This window comes from Eublepharis macularius, chromosome 16, assembly GCF_028583425.1.
Source record: "Eublepharis macularius isolate TG4126 chromosome 16, MPM_Emac_v1.0, whole genome shotgun sequence".
NCBI lineage: Eukaryota > Metazoa > Chordata > Lepidosauria > Squamata > Eublepharidae > Eublepharis > Eublepharis macularius.
Window position 1 is genome coordinate 47,408,928 of NC_072805.1, and position 21,315 is coordinate 47,430,242.

Genomic DNA, 21,315 nt, shown 5'->3' on the forward strand with positions numbered 1-21,315 from the left:
TATGAATGCATGTGTGCTGTTTGTCCACGTATGGAAACCGTTGCAAAATGTAAGCTCAGTCTTTGAAAGTACAGTATTAAGGGGTTTTTAATAGAGAAACCAGATCTCCATTTTGGTTCACTTCGCTACACGTTAGAATTGGCCTTGGGTGTTACTGTCACTCAAACATTTTTGCCCTCTATTTACATATTCTTTGTGTATTCTAAAGAGGAACAGTCTGGCAGATGCTACAGCTAACAATTCTGCTGTTCCTGGAGGCTTGTATTAAGCAGTTTGTGAAGCAGGTAGACTTAGGTAGAGAAAAACAGACCAGCAGACAGCGTTTTCATTGTGGGTTTTGTTTAAGCAGCAGAATAATTTATTTTGTAAAAAATATTAACATTGTACATCGACAGCTTTCACAGAAACTGTATTCTCTGTTCAGAGAGGCACAGAATACAAATACTTAAAACTCTCCACTCTGTTTGAACCTCTTTCCACTCATCAAGGGCCCTGTCCTCTGGAATTTTCTCCTGCACAGGCCCCATTGAAATCAACAGTGGTTCCTGTTCGTTTGTTTCCATGGGGTTTGCACTGGGAAATCCCAGCCTTTATTTTTTCCCCCAATGACCTATGGATAAAATTACATCTTTTAGCTTGCCAGAAAAGCCGTTTTTCACCCTGCACTCGAAGCCATCACCCAGCACCCCACGCCCCGCAATCCTAGTGGTTGAGCGAAAGAGTCCTGAAGAGATTAGAATTCGACAGACGTTTCTTTTCAGTTCAATGGAAGGAAGAAGAAAAAGTGGAAGAAAGCTAAAATGATCAGAATCAGTGCAGTTCACAAGACAGGGCAAGGAGGGCATTTCCCCTCCTCTTACAAGACATTAATGGATTTCAAGATACTATTTTTTTGAACCTAGCCAGTTTCCCTGATAAGGATGCATCAAGTTGCTTTTGCATTAACCATTCTGTCAAGTTTGGGTTGATGGAAGATCGGAACAAAAATTTAACAAATTAAAAACTCCCATTTCACTTGAGGCTTTTTTTAAGAAAATGGGCAGGCGGGGGGGGGGGGAGGTATGACAGGACCAACAATCGGGCATGCAGAAAGAGAATGGGATAAGATTTTCCCCTCTGTGCCTCTCCTTTTCCCACCTTCTGCTCTGCTCGCGCCACCTAACCCATAAAAGCCCTTTATTCCTTGGACTTTCACAGCCCTTCCCAGGCTGCAGATATGACCAAGATAAAAATGTTAAGATTGAGACTTCAGCAGGTGAAGCTTTAAAAAAAGGAGAGGCAAGAAGCTCAAGCTCATCCCAGACCAGAGACACACCACTATGTAACGGCAAAAGGGGGAACAGCCTTCTACAGAACCGGGCTCCATGAGATGCAGGCATGTATTAAAATGTATTGCACAACGTATTTCACAATGTATTGCACAAGAGGAGCAGGGCTGAGGACAGCTTCTTAGGACCTCTATGCTATAAACATCATCCGGCTTTCCCAATTTAACTCTCTTAGCTTGGACTGAGAAAACCTGAGACCCCCCCCTCCTATGACAGGGCTAGGGGGTCTCCCCCTGTATTTTTTGAACAAAAGCACCCTCCTCCAACAAGGGCTAGGACAGTTAAAGGGGCTGACAGTTCACAGCATGCCCATGCCCTTTTACACTATTGGGAACAGCAAAGAGGACCCAAGGTATTTTCACCCCTAAAAATGCTCAGCATCTGTTTCTTTTCCCAAAGATGACAGAGTAGACATCATTCAAGGCAATCACATCCCAGAAGGGGTTCGGTCTTATAAACTCTGACAAGAAGACAGTTTTCCCCACGTCTCAAGCACTCCATAATGGCCACAACCCAGCACATGTTGCCTGGGCCGACTGGATCCCAGCAGAGATGCTGTAATTGAAAAGCCATCATGTACAGCGTGCCTGGATCACAGGGTGGGGGATCCAGGCCCTGGCAGAGCTTGCTTCTCCCTCCACCATCAAGAGAATTCAAACAGATCCCCCCCCCCCCGCCCCAAGATGTGGCATCTTTGCAAAGAAGAGTCAGAAAAGTCCTTTCTGCACCCACCAGGCAATCCACCAAGAACCATGACCACCCGTAGGGCTTCTCTGTTAAAGTGGCCCATCCTCTTTACTGCAGTCCAAGGAGCAAAGATCCTCTTGTAGGAGATCAGCACACCAGCTGCACCACAAATTCCCCCCAACAATGAATTAAAATAGTCTTTACTTAGGTCAGTTCTCAAGATTTTACTCCCTCCTTCCCTTCTGAGTTCCCTCCTCTAGCAGCTCCTGGGTCATCTTGTTCTGTCGTCTAGTAGGGTGTATACCAAGGTACTATCCTTCCACGTCCCCTGGAGAAGAAGAAAACCCACAAGAAGGAGGCTATCAAAAAGTAAACATGCATTTTCATCTTTGCAGTGGGCTCTGCAAAGTTACCCACCTAGTAACTTCCCAGAGCGCACAGTTTGCAGTGCCCTATGCCACGCTGTATTCAAGACAATGTTGGCTCTACATTTATTTATTTGTCATTTATAGTCCGCCTTTCTCACTGAGACTCAAGGTGGATTACATAGTGTGAGATTAGTACATCAAGGACATTTCCATAAACAACGCCAGAGGGTAAATCAATACAAGTTTACAAAGACGGCATTAGCACAAATCCGTTACAGAGTTGAAGGAATGCTGAAATAGAGCATAAGCAATTCTAGGACTGACATTAGACAGCCTAGAACTACCCAGTAGGATCATACTTGAATCACAGGTAGCACATAGGAGCACATACGAGGCAACATAGTGGTGAAGTCTATGGTCCCTAACTCATTAGAGAAGCATCTGAGACCCCCATCCCAACAATGCAGCCCTCCTCTCTGAATAAAAAAGCCTTTTTGAATAGTTCAGTTATCTAGCACAGACTAGAGCATCCTGTAATGTCATAGGTTTCTCCACCCCGCTTCCACCCACCCCAGATAAGCAAGGTTCAAGTTCTTAGGAATGCTTGCCCATGCAAGCCATGCCTAGCAACATCTCAGTCACGGAGCGGTCAGAAAGTGGGAGATTCGATGTTCTAGACCTCGTTTCTAAGGCGAGCAGTAATCCCTAATTCTCACCACAGTTCACCCAGATTGTCTCAAGAACAGACAATTAACTACTTTTGCAAAGGTTTTCACTGATAAAATATCAAGAATATGCTCTTATCTAAACACTGATATTAGCACAGGATCACCAGAAGAAACATACACGGCCCGGTCTACTTATGTACCATTTTGACCCAGTTTCCCCAATGCACGTTGACAAGATCCTGGAATCCATGAAGGACGCTACTTGTGCCCTGGATCCTTGCCCATCCTGGCTGCTAAAATCATGTAAGGACCACGTCAACATGGGCTTAGTATCTACTATAGATCAATCATTATCTCCCTGGCCACTCACAGAGGCAGTACCCACTACTGGGAAAAAAATCTCTACAGAAATCTGATGCGGCCAATTATTGGCCTATATCTAATCTGCCCTTTCTGGACAAAGTGATCAAAAGAGCTGTGGCAGACCAACTCTAGATCTTCTTGGACAACTCATTTGCTCTGAGCCCTTTTCAGTCTGGTTTCACACCGGCTAAGGGACATAGACTGCTCTGCTGGCTTTAGCTGATGATCTCCATCTGAACGCAGACAAGACGGTGCCTCTTTATTGCTCCTAGTGGGTTTATCTGTTGCCTTTGATACAGCGGCCAATGCCGTCTTGTTGAGCCACAGGGAGGCAGAAGTAGGCATGAGAGGATGTGCCTTGCATCGTTTCAAATGGTTCCTTAACCAACTGGACTCAATGGATTGCCGCTGGAGACCAGTTATCAGCACGGGACCTATCCCGTGGTGCACTTCTATCCCCATCGTTTGTCGTTTTGGGGCTGGCTGTTTTCAGTATGCTGATGGTACTCAGCTCTATCTGTTCTTATCCAAATCGGGCGATGTGGTAGAGGTCCTGAATCACTGCCTGGCTGCTGTAATTAAATGGCTAAGAGTGAATGAATTGAAGCTAAACTCTGGAAAGACAGAGGCAATAAAGCTGGTGGGGAAGGCAGAGGCCTGGAATGGCATGGTCTTCCTCACTTTCAGTGGGGTTCAGCTGACCCTTGATGACTCATTCAAGAGCCTTGGGGGTCAAACTACAAATGGGCAAAATCAACAGCTGCCGGCACACCTGCGTTCTCTGTTGAGGCCCCCACCTCATGGAACGGCCTGCCTGATGAGGCCAAGGAGGCTTCCACCTTCCTGACTTTAAGCAAACTGTGCAGAACAATCATTCAAGAGGGATTTTGCACAGGAAATAGGGCTACACGGTCAAAAAATGGTTCAGAAAGAAGCTTGGTGTAAAGGGTTAGGGACTGTAGACTATAGCACTGTGTATAGTTTGCACTAGCTGTTGCTGTAAGTAGTTTCCTAGTATGTAATTTTTACATTGTTTAATCTTGTGAATACTTAATGCTTTGCTTCATCTGTTTTCAGATTTCTGCTTGGATCCAGATCTCTACCAGCCAAATCCTATTGCATTATCTATTGGATGCTCCAGTCCTGTTGATTGTATTGAATTATTCTGTGTAATCTGCCTTGAGTCCCAGCGGAAAAGGCAGACTATAAATAACGCCAATAAATACATTGCAGAATCAATAGCTGCAAATGCCAAGGTACAGCCCAGGCTGTTTGATCTGGCTGAACACGTGGGAGGGGAAAGTGGTGTTCAGCTAACCAGGGGCGTGACGATCTGAAAGTGCCTTGATCGAAAGAACAACACAAAACTTGCAATTCAGGCAATGCTCTGGCTGCCAGGAATATTCAGAACCGGTGAGGCATTCTCAGGTGGTGGCTGCTCTTGGGCAGCTGCCTCCTTCAGGGTCAAGTCACTGCTCATTTTGGCCCCTGTTGAGACACAAAAGCCACTGCCCATGGGCACTGTCAAGGTGTCCGGTTTCTTTCCTGCCTGTGCACTACAGAGCCTGCTGGCCAGGCAAAGGCCCAGGTGATGCTAACTCAGCCTGACAGCAGCAGAAGCCAGAAGTGGAATGCACTTGCTGTGGCACTTTCGTTCTCCATACTGCCATCCTAAAGTTCCTCAAGATGACAGTAGAGCAGCGCATGCCCCCCCCCCAACACCGCAGGTGACCCCAGAACAGCCCCATGTTAAGTGTGACCTTCACCTAACAGTGTGGAAGAAGGGATGGCCACAGATCCAAAGTGAAGGTTTGTCGGGACCCCAAGCCCAAATCTTAAGCCCTCTGATCACCAGGCAGTGCCATCCAGTTAGAGCTGTTAGCACGGGTGTTTCAAAAATCTCCCTCTGCGAAGATGGCTCCTGCATTGCCTTTCGTTTGTATTTTCTGTTGCATGCCTGCCACGGATTTCAGGAGATTCAAATGATATTTCAAAGGTGGCTGACGCTGTTCCAATGGGGAAAGCTGATTTTGCACAACAGGAGCGATTGTCTTCTCAAACATGTTCTCTTCCATAGAACAAGTGGAGGGAAAGAGACTGCAAGTGAGAAAATCACGGGAGCATTGGGAGCAAACCTGGTCTACTGAGTGAGGAGCGGGCTATTAGGTTCTCTCTCTGGGCCCTCTCAGATAGCTCAGCATCTCTTGAATTAGGTCACCCTAAGCTGCTACCTGACACAGACCAGAGCCCTTCCGGGCTCCATATAGACATGCCCTGCTTCTAGTTTCTCTCTTAAAGCAATAGGGTATATCTCAAAAGTGCTATCCATCTTCCAGGAAGGAAGAGAAAAGAAAATTGACTTCTAGTTGACTTACAAATGATGTAGTAATGGGGGAGGGAGCACGGCAGAAATGGTCTAAAAATTTTTTTAGGAGAGTAATCATGGATACACGTCTACAATTTGTTTGTTTAGCTAAAACTTTACATATTGGAATACATCTCTCAGCCACCAACCATTTCTGGATTTTCCAGAAAAGGGGGAAGGATGAAGCCAAGCCTCTTTGGCATTGCATCTCCTGTTCAAGGCCACTCACCTGTACACCCTTCCCCCATGTGGCCTTGAACGTGGTCCTCTGCAGAAGCCAGCCCGGTGAGGCAGAACCCCTCGGCTGTGGAAACGGCCCCGAGAACCTCCACGGTCCGTGGTGCTGATTCCCGGCATGTTGGTCCTCTTTGGAAGCACCTGGGCAAAACAAGGCCAAGGAAGAATCAGGCTGGCAAAGCCTCCAACATGGCTTACACCTGAGGGTGGTGGTGGTAGAGGCAGGACAAGGCCCTGTGGAACTCCCTGCCCCAAGTTGGTGGGGTGGGTGTCACCTGTCTACCTCTTTCCACTGAGCGTTTGAGAACATGTGAGATTGTTGGAGAGGAACATTCTCTAGCTTCAATGGCATGGCTTTATTGGATTTTGTTTGCTATTTTATCTTGTAGCGTAAAACCACTCTGAAGGCATTTTTAGCTATAAAGTGGTGAAATTGCGGGGTGCACTATTCTGGCTCTGCATGACATAAGGCCAGTTTGGAACAGGCTTGAGTCATGTTTTCTGAGCTACGAATTTATATCGGTTTTACATTAATTGATCTGTTACGGTTGTTCCCTCAAGAACCTATAGCAGGAATATGGATTAGATCCAAAAATACTTGAGTTATGCACGTGTATTCTAGTTGAACTGTGTATGAACTTTAATGCAAGTTGTCAACTAGTTATATAACCACACAGATATTCCTTTATCATTGATAACCAACTAAAAGTATAACCAACAACAGCAGCAACAACAACATTCGATTTATATACCACCCTTCAGGACAACTTATTGCCCATTCAGAGCGGTTTACAAAGTGTGTCATTATTATCCTCACAACAACTGCCTCTCAAATTGTTCTTTAATTGCTAGAATGGACCGATGACGATCTACTCCCGTAACTTTCCTGTCACCTTGAATTGCTTTGTGCAGGTTAACTTGCACCTGCAACATGGCATCGCTTTTTGGCTAGGTAGAATGTCGCAGAAATGAACATCTGAAGAATCGGACCGATCTTATTTTTAGATTGTAGTCACGTGTGAAAGATTACAGATGTTTCTATTTATAGCACATGCTAATTTGTATAAAAGATGCCAACCCAGATAGGAGATTAGCATTTGACAAAAGGAATCTCTTGAAGATCTAGGTCAGAAATCTATTTGTATAGTAAATTTATTTTAAATCAATCTGAAGATTTACTTAAGAGACATTAGGAGAGTTAATCCTTGTTGCATGTACTTGTTCATTACTTACAGGTTTTACTTTAATAATCCTTTATATTTTAGTATCCTGCATAATTAAAGATTATTTCAATAAAGAATGAACATTAAACTCTAAAAGAAGTCTCTGTGTGCCTTGACAGAAAGAGTTAAAACAAGGAGAACCCATACAAATTATTTGTGCTGAGGAACAAGTTCTTCAAAGAGAGATCTCTGTTTTTCGGTCTCATTAGAGCCAGTTTGGTGTAGTGGTTAAGAGCAGCAGGACTCTAATTAGGAGAGCCGGGTTTGATTCCCCACTCCTCCACTTGAAGCCAGCTGGGTGACCTTGGGGCAGTCACAGCTTCTAGGAGCTCTCTCAGCCCCACCCACCTCACAGGGTGATTGTTGGGGAGATAATAACAGGCTTTGTAAACCGCTCTGAGTGGGTGTTAAGTTGTCCTGAAGGGTGGTATAGAAATCAAACATTACCATTATTATTATATACACTCTTCCGAGCTGTTCAGAATTGGAATATAAATCTCAAAACTGAATGGTCTGGAAGCCCTAATGAGGCACAGATGAAACAATCCGTTACAAACCCTGGGAACTGTAATTTGGCAAAGGTGCCTAGAAGCCTGTGGGAGCCTGCATAGCATGCTTGCCCTCTTGCAGGGCCACAGCTCTCAGGGTTCCCTGGGAAGATGGAGTGGTGATTAAACTCAATCAAATCTGTGGTGTTGGATGTGCCCCAAGTAGCAGACACGTGCCAAAAAAAGGGAGCAAGACCTGGGTCCAATGCTTGAGTTGCATCATCACGCACGAAGACTCGTGAAGCTGCTTTGTACTGAATCCGACCTCTTGTTCGCTAAGGTCAGTCTTGTCTACTCAGGCTGGCGGGGTAGAGGACTTTCACATCACCTCCTGCTCGGTCTGAAGTTGCCGGCGATTGAACCTGGGAGCTGCTGCATGCCAAGCAAAGGGTCTTCCACTGAGCCCTGCCCAGTCCTCTCATCCCCTCATCCCCTACCTTGATGAGTCTCCCTCGGAAAGTGCTCTCGTCCAGTGCCGCGGCTGCCTGCACAGACCTCTTGTCCGCAAACTCAATGTAGGCATATCTGCAACGGGAAAAACCATCACATTTCCTTAGGTGAGCCAAGCTGAATGCAGAGAATTGTTTCCCAAGCCTGGGCTGAAAAGAAGGGGCCTGGAAAAGGAAACCATGGCCCGGTATTTATTTATTTATTTATTTATTCAATTTATATACCGCCCATCCCCAGGGGCTCTGGGCGGTGAACAGTTAAAAATGATAAAAACAAAAACTAAAATCAATATACAAATAATAAAACAAATTAACAAGGTGCAGTGGTGGGGAGAACCTTCCCCACCCCAAAGGTGGGAGGCCGACATGGCACCGCCCCCTTCAATCACTAATTGGTTGGACTAATAAAGAGAGGAAAGGCAGAAACTCCCACAAGAGTCAGTGCAGTCTGCTTCAGGAGGGTCGCCGATGCCGGTCTGCAGTCGAAGAGCAAGATCCGGGTCCAGTAGCACCTTAAAGACCAACCAGATTTCCAAGGTATGAGCTTTCGAGTCTGACAAAGGGGGCTTTGATTCTCAAAAGCTCCTACCTTGGATCTTGCTCTCCATACAGACTGTGTCAGTCATTCAAAACAGGAAGGGGGTCCGGCACAGGAGTGGCCGCCTGACACCTTTGACCTGTTCTCAGCCTCCTTTGGAACCCCTCCAAGATTTTGTCCCAAGGCCTGTTTAGGAAAGGATGCTCTTGGGTTATCGATCGTGCCATATTGAATACTTGCTCCTTAACCTTTTCATGAACTCAGTCAGGGTGGGTAGCAGTGCAGGAGAGGGTCATGCTAAACTACATTTTCAGTGTGAGAACACAGCCCATATTGGCAGCTTGGCCTTTGGAAACCTGGGCTGGCAGCCGGTAGGGGTGTCAGACCTGTTCAAAGGAACCCAGGCTGTGCTATCCCCAGAGGATGTGGGGCTTCCTTCCCCTGGCAAAGGCCCCGTGCCTTTCACTGAAGAATCCAAGAGGCAGAGCCCGCGAGGTTTACCTGCAGAGCAACAATTCAAAGCACAGCAGAGCCTCTGTCCAAGCCCTGGTAGGTCCTCTTGGGAAACATCCCAAAACCATGCACGTGGTCAAAGCAGAATCTGTGGCTTTGGGCTCTCTCTCCCAGCCCTGGATGACTGCCACGCTCCCTGGTCCAACAAGGCTCCCCCTGTTCAAGCCGCAGTCTAGAGCCCTTCACTCACCCCTTCGGGTGGCCAGAGAACTTATCACAAAGGATGGTGACTCGGTTGATCTCCCCACAGCTGTTGAAATGGGACTCCAGCTCTTCCGCAGTTCCACCGTAATCCACCTGTGAAGGCCACACAAGTTACACAGAACTGAGCCACAAACAACCAAGATAACAGAGACCCCTTGAGAAACGCTCTCCTCGTGAGAACATGTCAAAATACGCAACACTTCTTCTCGCTGCCTTCTCATTGCTGAAAGCCAACTTTTCTTATGGAGACAATTTCATTAAAAAGAACAGCAAGCGCTTTGGTTTGTGCTGGATATGGTTTTGGATCCAGAATAGGTGGAAGCCAGGGCAGTAGGGTTACACAGTAGCTGGGGGCGGGGAGCTCTGCATGTGCTCAGAGGAAATCATTACCCTGCACAATCCAGGGCGGAACCCAAGCAAGCAAACCCAGTTCTGGCTTAAGTCCAGCCCCACCTCACTTACATTTCCCACGTAGATGGAGCGTTGGTCAACTTCTGCTTTTTCCTCTGTCATGCAAGGGAAAGGAAGACCTGCACAAAGGGGCACAAACACCCTTCTCTGACGGCATAATCAAAATTTTATATGCAAAGTGGCTTCTCTCCCCTCTCTTTCTATGTGTATGTATAAAACATTGCTACACAATCTCAGCTTCTCCAAGCGGCCAGTTCCAGGGGCAGCATTTCCTTGGACTAAATCCCTTTGGAGGAGATAACATGGAGGTTTATTTTTTGTGTGTGTGTATAGCCCACCTTTCTCACTGAGACTCAAGGTGGATTGCATACTGAAAGATACATTTGATTAAATATATATATATATAAGTAAAGCCAGGGCTTTTTTTCAGCTGGAACGCGAAGGAAAGGAGTTCCGGAACCACTTGAAAAAGGTCACATGGCTGGTGGCCCCGCCCCCTGATCTCCAGACAGAGGGGGGTTTAGATTGCCCTCCGCGTCTGGAGATCAGGGGGAAGGGCCACCAGCCATGTGACCATTTTTGCTGAGGGTGATTTAAATTTTAAAAAACTCCCCCCCCCCTTGTTCCAGCGGACCCAAAGTTACGTCATTGTGCGGTCCTGGGAGCGTGCGCACACTTTGCGCACACGCATGTGGTACCAGGGGCACTACTTCCCACCAAGAGTTGCCCCCTATGCTGGCAACCCACTGAGTTCCACCACCTCTTTTCCCAGAAAAAAAGCCCTGACTCATAAACCACAGGTAGAAAAACAGAGAGGCACCCCTACATGGTGGCAAATCTGCTACTCCGCATCCGATTCTCCAGGAGAGATCTTGCAACCTCTGGTGGCCAAGTCTGTCTGCTTCTCTCCCTCATGCTTCCTCACTTGCCCTCCACAGGGCGGGGGGACTACCTCCCTCAAATTCTGACGAGCCTTTGATCAGAACCATTTCCTAACTATTTTAGTACCTGACATCCACAGCTGGTAAGGAACATGTGCATTCTTTTGCCCTGGAGTCTTGGGATCCCAGCAGGTGTGAGACTTCAGACCAAGTCCAGACAATAGACAATAGACTCATCTCCTCTCCAGATGCACAACAGTGCTATAATAGACACATCTGTAGAGTTTGCCTTAGTGCATCCAACGAGGGCTAGAAACTCTTTTAAAAGGAGCTGAGATCTCACTGGAAAGAATGTGAGTGTCACAGCTTCACCGAACTCCCAGAACAAACCAAAGGATTGCCGCAGAGTGAAGCACCCCGATGCTCAGAGGCAGAGCACCTGTTTGGCTTGTGGGCAGGTGTGCGTCCCAAGTTCAGCCCCCAGAGATTCTCCAGGAAAAGGTGCTTAGGAAGCAGCCGTGGGAAAGAAGACTTGGCTGCCATCAAGCCCTTCCTGTAGGCTTCTGCGAAGTATCTGGCTGGCCACGGTTAGAAACAAAGGGCAGGACTAGACGGCTCCTTGGGTCTGATCCTGCCATGTGCGTTTCATGCCCTTGCCTGCAGACACCCTTGACCACTATGGCCGATTATTGCCTACAGTTTTAACGTGATTTTCCCACAACCCAACTTGGACCCTGTATGATGGGGAAAGCATGGGGCATCGCTATTTAGCTAAGAAATAAAATATACCCCACTGACTCCTATTAAATGACATAGGCCATTACCCCCATTTTACAGGAGATGGAAACCGGGGTGCTGTGGCTTGCTTAAGACTTCGGTCTGGTAGCTGAGCTGAGCACTGAACATTTCTCACAGTTCATGCCTTTGACCAAGACTCCAGCGCTTCCTTTCATGGCTGTGCAGGAATGCAACCCAGAGCGGTTCAAAGCAAGCCCCAGAGTCAAGGGGCTTTCTCCCTCGCCGCCCTTGAGGCATTGATCTTGGCTCTTGGAAAGCTGGCCGGAAGCAGTGTGATGTTTTCCTACATGCGGAACAAGCTACAACATCTGGAGACACTGCTCAGCATTCCTGAAAATCCCTTTGGAACAGGAGCAGCAGCAGCTGGAAACAAGAGCTGGCAGGGCCTGGAAATGCTATTCCTGGTCGAAGGCAAGCAGTCGACACGTCCCTTTCCAAACACCACCGCATCACTTCCTCACCTAAATTTCCCCCATTGCTGCACTGGGCAACAGGAGGGGGTGGGAGGTCCCCTATAAAAGCAGAGACCGAGTTCCCCTAACTACGACTGATCTTCAGATAACAGAATTCCCCTGCAGAAACTGGCTGCCTCAGAGAACCACCTCTAATGTATCAGATCTCTGCTGAACTCCCTCCCCAAACTCCACGCCCAAATCTCCAGGAATTTCCCAAGCTGGAGCTGGCAACCCTACACAAGGGCACTGGCATTGCATTAAGATCCGTACCTGCCTGCAACCCTGGGCCCATGAGGAAGTGCTTTGCCTCTGTCTGCAAGCCTTGGACTCTCTCCTCCTCCTCCTCTTCCATCTCTCGAATCTTGGCCTTGATGGCCTCCAGCTCCTGGGCGTCATGAGATGCAAAATCAGACACAGCCGAGCTCGACAGCACAGCGATGGGCCTGCCTCCACAGCCACCCCCTGGGTCCTGGCATGGCTGGACTCTTAAGAGAAGAAGTTCCAGGCAGCCCTTCCAGGTCTCTCAAGCGAGATGTCAAAGATCGTTGCTAATGTTGCCAGTCAATACCGGGTGGGTGGGTGGGTGGGTGCACCAGTCATTCTATAAGGATCCGTGCAAGTAATTTTGAGGAGAGGGAAGGCAACTTCTTCACTGCTTGACACGGCCCTCCTGGAGGCACGCGGGCTCATCTCATGCACACAATCGACCTTACAGCAAGAGTTTTTAGGGATTTTGCAGTTCAGCCGCTTCAGCAGCAAAATGTCTTTGGCTGGCTTCAAGCTCCCTAAGTGGGACTGGGGTGGATTTAAGTGTGGGTTGGGGGGGGGTTCATTGGCACACAGGCACCTCTGCTCCCCAGAAAGCCAGCCCCTCCCATTTCAAATTCAATTGCTGCTACAATTTAAAGTTGCTCCCCAGCCAACCTTTTCGAGCCCACCGACCCAGGGTCAGGGAGGGCCGCTCTGGTCTGACAAGCCCTCCAGTGCCACACTCTGGCCAGACGGGGACAGACTTACGGGGTCCTCCGCTTCCAGAAGTTCTGCGCTATCTCCTTCCAGTGGACTCAGCTCTGTCTCCTCCTCCAGATGCTTCTGCCAAGCAGCGATTCCCGTCACATCCCAAGGGGATTCTGCTGAGGCTAGCGGCGGCGGGTCATGCCACCAGGATCCGGCCTCAGGGAAATGAGCACTTGGGGAGAATAAACACCAGAGGTCAGGGACGAGAACCAGCAGGGAGCCAGAGAAAGAGAAGCCCCTGAGACGTAAATGGGGGCATGAGAGGGGCAGCAAAGGGACATCCTCTGAATTCTATAAAGTAGGGTTGGATCTCAAGTGGAGTGGGGAAATTACGCCTGCTAATCCCGCTATGCTTCTGGCTGCTCCAGCAGGGAAGCAAAGGTGCTTCATGCTCAGAGGGGGTTTTTGAAGCTGCTTCATGTGTTCTGTGCCTGACCTTGGCTCAGATAGGAAGAGCTTTAGAGTTTTCATCCCAAGAAACTAGGCGACCTGACAAGCACACACACAAAAAAATGCAACTTTATAGACTCACAAAGATAGAAAATCCCATAAGTCCATCTTGTCAGTTCAGGGCTACCGCCCCCCCCCCCCGTCATTCTAATTAGTGGGAGCCACACCCAAAGAGATCCCGAGGAGTGAGCCGTGTTAGTCTGCAGACAGCAGCAAAATAGCCAAGAGTCCAGTAGCAACTGCAAGACTAACCAACTTTATTGTCGCCTAAGCTTTCGAGAGCCACCGCTCTCTTCGTCAGATGCAACTGTGGTTCTTGAAAGGTTATGCTACAATAAAGTTGCAGCTGACGAAGAGAGCGGTGGCTCTCGAAAGCTTAGGCGACAATAAAGTTGGTTAGTCTTGCAGTTGCTACTGGACTCTTGGCTGTTTTCACCCAAAGAGAAAATGCCACAGAGGCATATGCAGGGAGCGCATGTGTTTCCTACAAGCCAAGCCGCACATGAGGGAGGCAGCCTGGTGTTTCCTGGCTGACCAAAGCTCTCTAAAAATGCCCCGTTGTCTCTACAAAGGCATTGCTGGAGGTGTATCTTACAGCATTTTCTTTATTCTAGCTCTTTTCTCATTTTGTAATCTGCTTTGAGTCTCATGAAGAAAGGCCGACTGTCAGCAAGCAGATCAAAAGATAACAAACGAACTAGAAGCCAAGCCAAGGTGAGAACGTCGGACGAGGATCGGAATCCGAACCCCAGCTGAAGTCCCTGCTCTGCCACAGAAGGCTGCTGGGTGACCTTGGGCCAGTCACACCCGCTCAGCTTAACCTTCCTCGCTGGGTTGTTGTGAGGATAAAACGGAGAAAAGGAGAACAGTATGAGCCTCTCTGTGTCCCCGTTAGGAGAAAAGCAGGGTATAAATTAAGTAAGCAAGCAAGGGAATGCCCCTGCTGGGGAGGGACATACAAGGGCCACGCTGGACTATATCCAAGGGAAAATTGCAACAACACCCCCCCCCCACTCCACCCCTATTCTTTTAAGAGCATTTGCTGCCATTTTTTCAAAGTGCAAAATAACAGCAGTGTATTAGCACAGTCAAGAATCTTGGAAGTCGAAGAGTTTGTTTCGGGCTCATTCAACAGTCTGCAATATTTAACAGTCTTGAATTCAGAAAGCCTAACTTCATCCATTCCTAAGTTAAGACCCCCTTGAGCCCAAGCCAGTGGACGCGGCGCTAGCAAATGCTCTTGAGAAAGAAAGAAATGTGGTCTGAAACAACACAGAGGAGGGGAGGAAGAAGCCTTCCCCGAACAGTGTTCCCATTTGCAAGAAAAGTGTGTGTGCATACTGGGGTGTGTGGGGAGGGTGGATTTGATTTCAGAAAAGCTGAAGACTCACACAAGCCAAGACTCACACAAAAGACTCACACAAGCCAAACAAACCTTACCTGGCCCCCAGTCCAAACATCGCAGCTCACGCCCCCTCTTCACCAGCAATCCAACTTCTTCCCTCCCAACTAGGGGAAGAAGCCTGGAACCGCCTGGAGGAAGCAACAGGTGAGCTCGCCTGCAGGGGCTCTATTTGATATGTCAGTAGCCAATCAGGGGCAGAGTTGCCCTCTCCCAGGGGCGGGTGCTGGGCCAGAAGAGAAGGAGCCCAAGGCAGGCAGTTCCAGCCCTGCTGGAGCTTTTAGGTGGGTTGTCCCAACAACTTGTACTTTGGCCTTTCTAGCAAGAGGGGGGCAGATCCAGCGCCCCATCTGCTCAGCTGATGTGCCTCCAGCTGAGGAAATGCAAAGCCTCTGGGGCATGGCTGAATCCTGACGTTCAGGGGATAAAGCTAGACATCCACTCACCCCTCAAAAGTGGGGGGGGGGCTTCCACTGCAGCCAGCTGCTCTCGCTGGTCCCTGTATGGCAGTCAGAAGTGAAGTGGTGAAGTTTTTCCTGGCATGGAGGGGCAGCGAAGGGCGCTTGCGCCTTCCCACTCGTCCTGCAGATATTAAAGGTGCAAGTAGAGGTGCCACACTCGAGGAAAGAAAAACAAAAGGGGCTGTTGTTCCCTGCTTCTGCTCCGCTCCCCAGAGCTGCGTCTGGCACACAGGACCCTTCGCTGCCCATCTTCCCGTCAGCCACCCTCTTGGTCCTTTCTGCCTTTCTTACAAAGCAACCTTAGAAGCAACTGGATTCAATGTGATTTGCTCATAGGTAAGTTATAGTCTGGTTGCAATTCAAGCACTCTTTCTTGGATGTAAGACCCATGGAGAAGGGAGGTCTTACTTTGGAGTAAATATGAATCGGATGGCAGGTGGTGTCATGTCCATGTTCTGAACAGCAGCGCTGCGCCCCAGGTCCTGCAGAGAATCTCCCAACAGCAGTCCCGTCCTTGCTTCTGCCCTGATGGGGACCGTTGTCCACCCAAAGGCAACACTGCAGCGCGTCTTCACGCATCTGCAACAATTTTGCCTTAGCTGGAGTCAGACTTATTTTGAGTATTTGGGGCTGTCCTTGGGACATAAACAGGCATCTTGGGACAAGTCAAAAATTAGCCATTTTTTATTCTAGAGAAAACTTCTGTGGACTTCTGTATATTAAATGAATGCATGAGGATTCACTTCATCTTTCTCTAATTGCTGAAAGTATCTGCTAGAATAAAAACATCTTCAGGGGAAGGTGCCCCAAGACTCCTGTTTATTTTTGCTGCAACAGACCAACATGGCTCCTCCTTTGGAATTATTTTCCTGGAATATGTACGTAAGAAGAATGTGCCTGGAGCATGTACAGAGCGCCTTTCCGGCTTCATTGTATGATGGCATTCCCCCTACATATCTGGCTGTTGGCATTCCCTAACAATGAACTCCCATGACCAGTGGCCCAAGGGGTAAGGTGCGCGTGCATGCGCACGCACATGCATGCACACTCACACTGAAGGAGTACAAACTGTTGCAGTGGGGAGCCATGTTCTGTCCTGACATCCTATCAAAGCCCACGTTGGCAGAATGTCTGCCCTGAACCTGGAGGCCAAATGCAGGCACATCACTTTCAACCACCTTTTCTCAACAAATGTAAAGTCTCCATTTATAATATTGCCAAATAGCCAAAAGGAACCACTGAAACAGGTGATTCTCTGATTTCCTTGGACCCCCTTCTTTCAGGATTTTTAAGACCAGGGGGAGGATAATTTCAGTCGTACCAGGTCCAGGTTGGGAAATTCCTGGAGATTGGGGGGGGGAGCCTAGAGAGGGTGGAGTTTGGGGAGGTGAGGGGCCTCAATGGGGTATAATACCATAGAGCGCACCCTCCAAAGCAGCCATTTGCTCCAGGGGAACTGATCTTTGTCACCTGGTAACCAGTTGTAATTCTGGGAGATCCCCAGCCACCACCTGGAGGCTAGAAACCATAGTGGTATGCTGTTTGCTTTTTCATTCTTGATAGACTGCCACGATTTCCCCAAGATGTGTTATGTTTCCAAAGCAAGTGTGCGTGCTCAGGATCCCGTTAACAGGTGGGGTGAACAATCTACATTCAGAACTCCTGTAAGAAAATGCACAGCGCCTTGCAGAATTAGACAAAGGCCCCTTCATCCCACATTCTCAGCAGAAATCCAAGCAACCAACAGGCACAAGGCAGATTCCCAAGCAGCCGTTTTCTCTAGGAGAACTGATCTCTGTCACCTGGAGATCATCATTTGAAGTTCCAGAAGATCTCCAGACCCTTAGAACCCGGGGACCTTCTGCACTGTGAAGCAGGGCATCTATCACAGATCTGCCCACAGCTCCTCCCTTTTATAATATAATAATATTAATAACATTCGATTTATATACCGCCCTTCAGGATGACTTAACACCCACTCAGAGCGGTTTACAAAGCATGCCATTATTATCCCCACAACAAAACACCCTGTGAGGTGGGTGGGGATGAGAGAGCTCTGAGAGAGCTGTGACTTACCCAAGGTCACCCAGCTGGCTTCAAGTGGAGTGAGGCATCAAACCTGGCTCTCCAGATTAGAGTCCTGCCTCTCTTAATCACTACACCAAACTTTTATCAGTCATTCCCCCTTCTGCATTCTCCCCAGCCCTCCTTTATATCAGGCCGTATTCTGCCACTCCTTCTTCATTCTGTTCTGTCCGATTTTCCTTCCATAATACTTCCAGTGGAAACAACTGCCAAGCAAGCTCTCCACTGGAGAAGCTCTCTTCTATGCCGTTCTGAACTCCAGTCCCGACTCCAGTCCATTTATTTAGCAATTAAAACATTTATATCTCCCCTTCCATTCATGCAGGCTCAAAGTGGATTTAATTATCTAAATAATATATTTCCAATATTTATGCCCTGGGCATAGCTTTTAAAAATTATGGTTTTATGAAGGAGATCAAAGAAGTTACCATCCTCGGGTCTCAAAACATATTAGCTTCACATATCTGAAAAATATAAATAGCCATTGTACTTAATACCAGCCATGAAACAGCTGCTACCGTCATCACACCTGCCCGACAGAGATGCCCCAAAGGCCCTCCATCTAGGGCTTAGGTGAGCATTTAAGGGGCTCGGAGAAGGTGGGGCAGATACTCCATATGCTTTTTAAGAGCTACTGTAGCATAGTGCTTAAATGGTGGGGTTGCGAATCGGCACTCTACTGGTTCAAATCGCACTACTGCCATGAACTCAATAGATAACAACAACAACATTCAATTTATATACCACCCTTTGAGACAACTTAACGCCCAGTCAGAGCGGTTTATAAAGTGTGCTATTATTATCCTCACGACAATCTGCCTGTGAGGTGGGTAGAGCTGAGAGAGCTGTGACTGACCCAAGGTCACCCAGCTGGCTTCAAGCAGAGGAGTGGGGAATCAAACCCAGTTCTCCAGGTTAGAGTCCCGCCACTCTTAACCACGACACCAAACTGACCTTGGGCAAGCTTCTCCTCTCAGCCCAGCTCCCAAGTTGTATTTTGTGGATAATAATGCACTAGGAGAGCTGCTGTAGCAACGTGGTTATGAGTTGTGAATCAGCCCTCTGCTGGTTCAGATCTCATAACTGCCGTGAGTTCAGCGGGTGGCCTTGGGTCAGCCGCTCCTCTCAGCCTCAGCTCCCCAGCTGTGCTGCAGGGATAATGACCACACTGACTTTGTTCACTGCTCTGAGTGGGGCACTAAGCTGTCTAGAAGAGGGTTTTATAAGTGCAGCGTTGATGGAACTCTCCCCTAGAGTCAGTGATGGGGGGGGGGCTTACATACAAGTCTGCAGGTCAGAGGATCATGAAGGGTAGGGGTGGGGGCACAAAGGTAGAGAAATGCCCCCCTCCTCATGCTAGAATAGCCATTTCTGAGGACACAATCCACCCCAGAAGGAAGGTCCATCCTTTGCTCAGCAGAGCCAGTTTGGTGTCATGGTTAAGAGTGGCAGGCAGGACTTTAATCTGGAGAGCCAGGTTTGATTCTCCACTCCTCCGCTTGAAGCCAGCTGGGTGACTTGGGGTCAGTCACAGCTCTCTCAGAGCTCTCTCAGCCCCACCCACCTCACAGGGGGATTGTTGTTGTGGGGATAATAATAACATACTTTGTAAACCGCTCTGTGTGGGTGTTAAGTCACCCTGAAGGGCGGTATATAAATAAAATGTAGTTGTTATTATTATTGTGCTCTGTGGTAGTAAGTAGCTTGGTAATTTCATAGCTCTCTTAAGGTCAATCCATAAATAGAAAATATTTAGCATGCATCGAGTTCAAAGTGCTTAAAACACATTTTCTCATCATAATCCTTACAACAGCTCTGAAAGGCTGGCCAGTAACAACATTTCCCTATTACCAACAGGAGGCAGAAGAGAGAGGCTTGCTGAGAATAGTTTTAGTTGGGTAGCCATGTTGGTCTGCAGTAGAACAGCAAGATTTGGGTCCAGGGACACCTTAGAGACCAGCAAGATTTTCAGGGTATGAGCTTTCGGGAGTTAGAGCTCCCTTCTTCAGATACCATGTTTGAAGAAAGGAGCTCTAACTCTCGAAAGCTTGCGCTCTGAAAATCCTGTTGGTCTCTACAGTGCCACGGGACTCGAATCCTGCTACCTAGTGAGTTTGTGACAGCGGACAGATTTGAACCAGGGAATTCATTCTCTTCACTCACTCCTTTTGTGATGGCCTTGAAGAAAGGCCTTCCGTAAGGAAATCAAGAAACGAACATTTTAATAACGAAACAAAGGCAACTACATCTTTAGGTGCTGAAAAATGACAGAGCAGGGCCTCCTGCGGTCTGCAGTTTCTCTTGGGAAACATGAGGCCCTTTGTTGGCATACGGAGCTTCCATCGGCTGAGTCAGACCCCTGGGTGATCTAGCTCAGCATTGCTGGCTCGAACTGGCAGCTGTTGCCAAAGGTAAGGACTCCTCTTCAACAGGAGATTGCACCTGCAGTCTTCTGTGTGCCAACCAAGCAGGTGTTCCACCCCCAAGCTGTGGCCCTTCCCGATGCATGCTCTCAGACACAGCTGCACCAGGCCAGCCCTTGTTCCACCAAGCTTAACCTTGCCTATCTCTGACTAGCAGCAGCTCCAAGGCATTTCAGAGAGAGGACAGACATTCCTGTACCACCTGTGACCCTTTCAACTGGAAATGGCAGGACATGAACCCAGAACGTGCTGGGTGGAAAGCAGCGGCTCCCTCCCCGCCCTGAGCTGCGGCTTCTTCCCATGTTCTGCTGGTCTTCTAGGCAGCTGGGTGTCAAACGAGCCCCCCAAAGTGCCATCATTCTTGTGTTTATGCAAACAGATGGGCATGGCAGAAGGAAAAGTAAGCCAAAGAAAGGAATCCTGCTGGGTGATATTAAATTTTCTTTATTACACAGATACAGAGTTAAGAACAGACGTAACCTGAATCATAATGTTTACATCTTTCACAGGTCAAACATACAGTACATTTAGAGAAAGCCGGAAACAGCGAGGGAGAAGGGGCAGCATGCCAAAAGAAAACCGAAGGGGGGAAAACAACCCTCCTACCACATCGCCATTTTCCTGGAATGGCCACAGAAACCCACAAACACCAGGGGAATGAGTTCGGGGGAGGCGGGTTAGGGTTCTTTTTGTTTAAATTTCTGTTATTCTCCTCTCTGTAAAACATCTTTGCAAACACACACACGCCAGTCTGTACAAGCACCGTCCTTCTTGCTTTCCTCTTCAATCCCCCCCCTCCGATTCAAGTATTGCACAGTCCTAAGCGTAGCCCACCTCCCCAAACCCTGAGAACAGCACGCTCCTCCGCCTGGGGCTTTGGCTGCCGGTGGCTTTGGAGGCTTTGAGCAGAGCCGCTCAAAAACAAGGGCAGGCCCTCGAGCAGGCCGTCTCCCACCCAGGTGCAGCCTCCTTTCCCACTGGGAACAGAGCCGGCCTCAAGGCCCCCCAAAAGCTGAGGAAGGGGCACTTTGAATCCCCCGAGAATTGCTTCAATTAGGTCACGTCCACAAGAGAGGCTGTTGGTTGGTTTTGAAAGAATGTGGACTCTCCACCCCCAATCCTGAGGCTGTTTTTGATTTCTTTTGTCTCATCCCGAGAGAACAGACATTTGAGGCTGGAACGGATGCTAGAATTTGCCCATCCGATGAGGTTCGGCAGAATGTCTTTTAAAGCAAGATGGCCGTCGCATTTACAGCCACAGGCCCCTCTAGGCATCTTTGTTTCAAGTCCCGGCTGAAAGGATTTCCCCTGCAAGAGACGCAGAGCCGCATCTGCTGAGAATGACGCACCCGTGTCTCATGGTGCACGGAAACCCAACTTGGGAAGAGCACCTGTCTCCACCAGGGATCTGCCTTCCAGAGTCTTACCCCACAGAGCCTCA

The 21,315-nt window shown here is 48.4% G+C and overlaps 1 protein-coding gene across 1 annotated transcript; it reads right to left on the bottom strand.

Moving 5' to 3' along the window:
- Positions 1–2,303: 2,303 nt before the first annotated feature.
- On the bottom strand, positions 2,304–14,963 carry PABPN1L (PABPN1 like, cytoplasmic). Its single transcript, XM_055000826.1, has 8 exons — positions 14,944–14,963; positions 13,054–13,225; positions 12,307–12,421; positions 9,954–10,021; positions 9,478–9,584; positions 8,225–8,312; positions 6,009–6,157; positions 2,304–2,343 (listed from the first exon to the last, which is right to left on the bottom strand). The coding sequence occupies exons 1-8, from the start codon at positions 14,961–14,963 to the stop codon at positions 2,304–2,306; spliced, it is 759 nt and encodes a 252-aa protein (XP_054856801.1).
- Between the last annotated feature and the right edge of the window lie 6,352 nt (positions 14,964–21,315).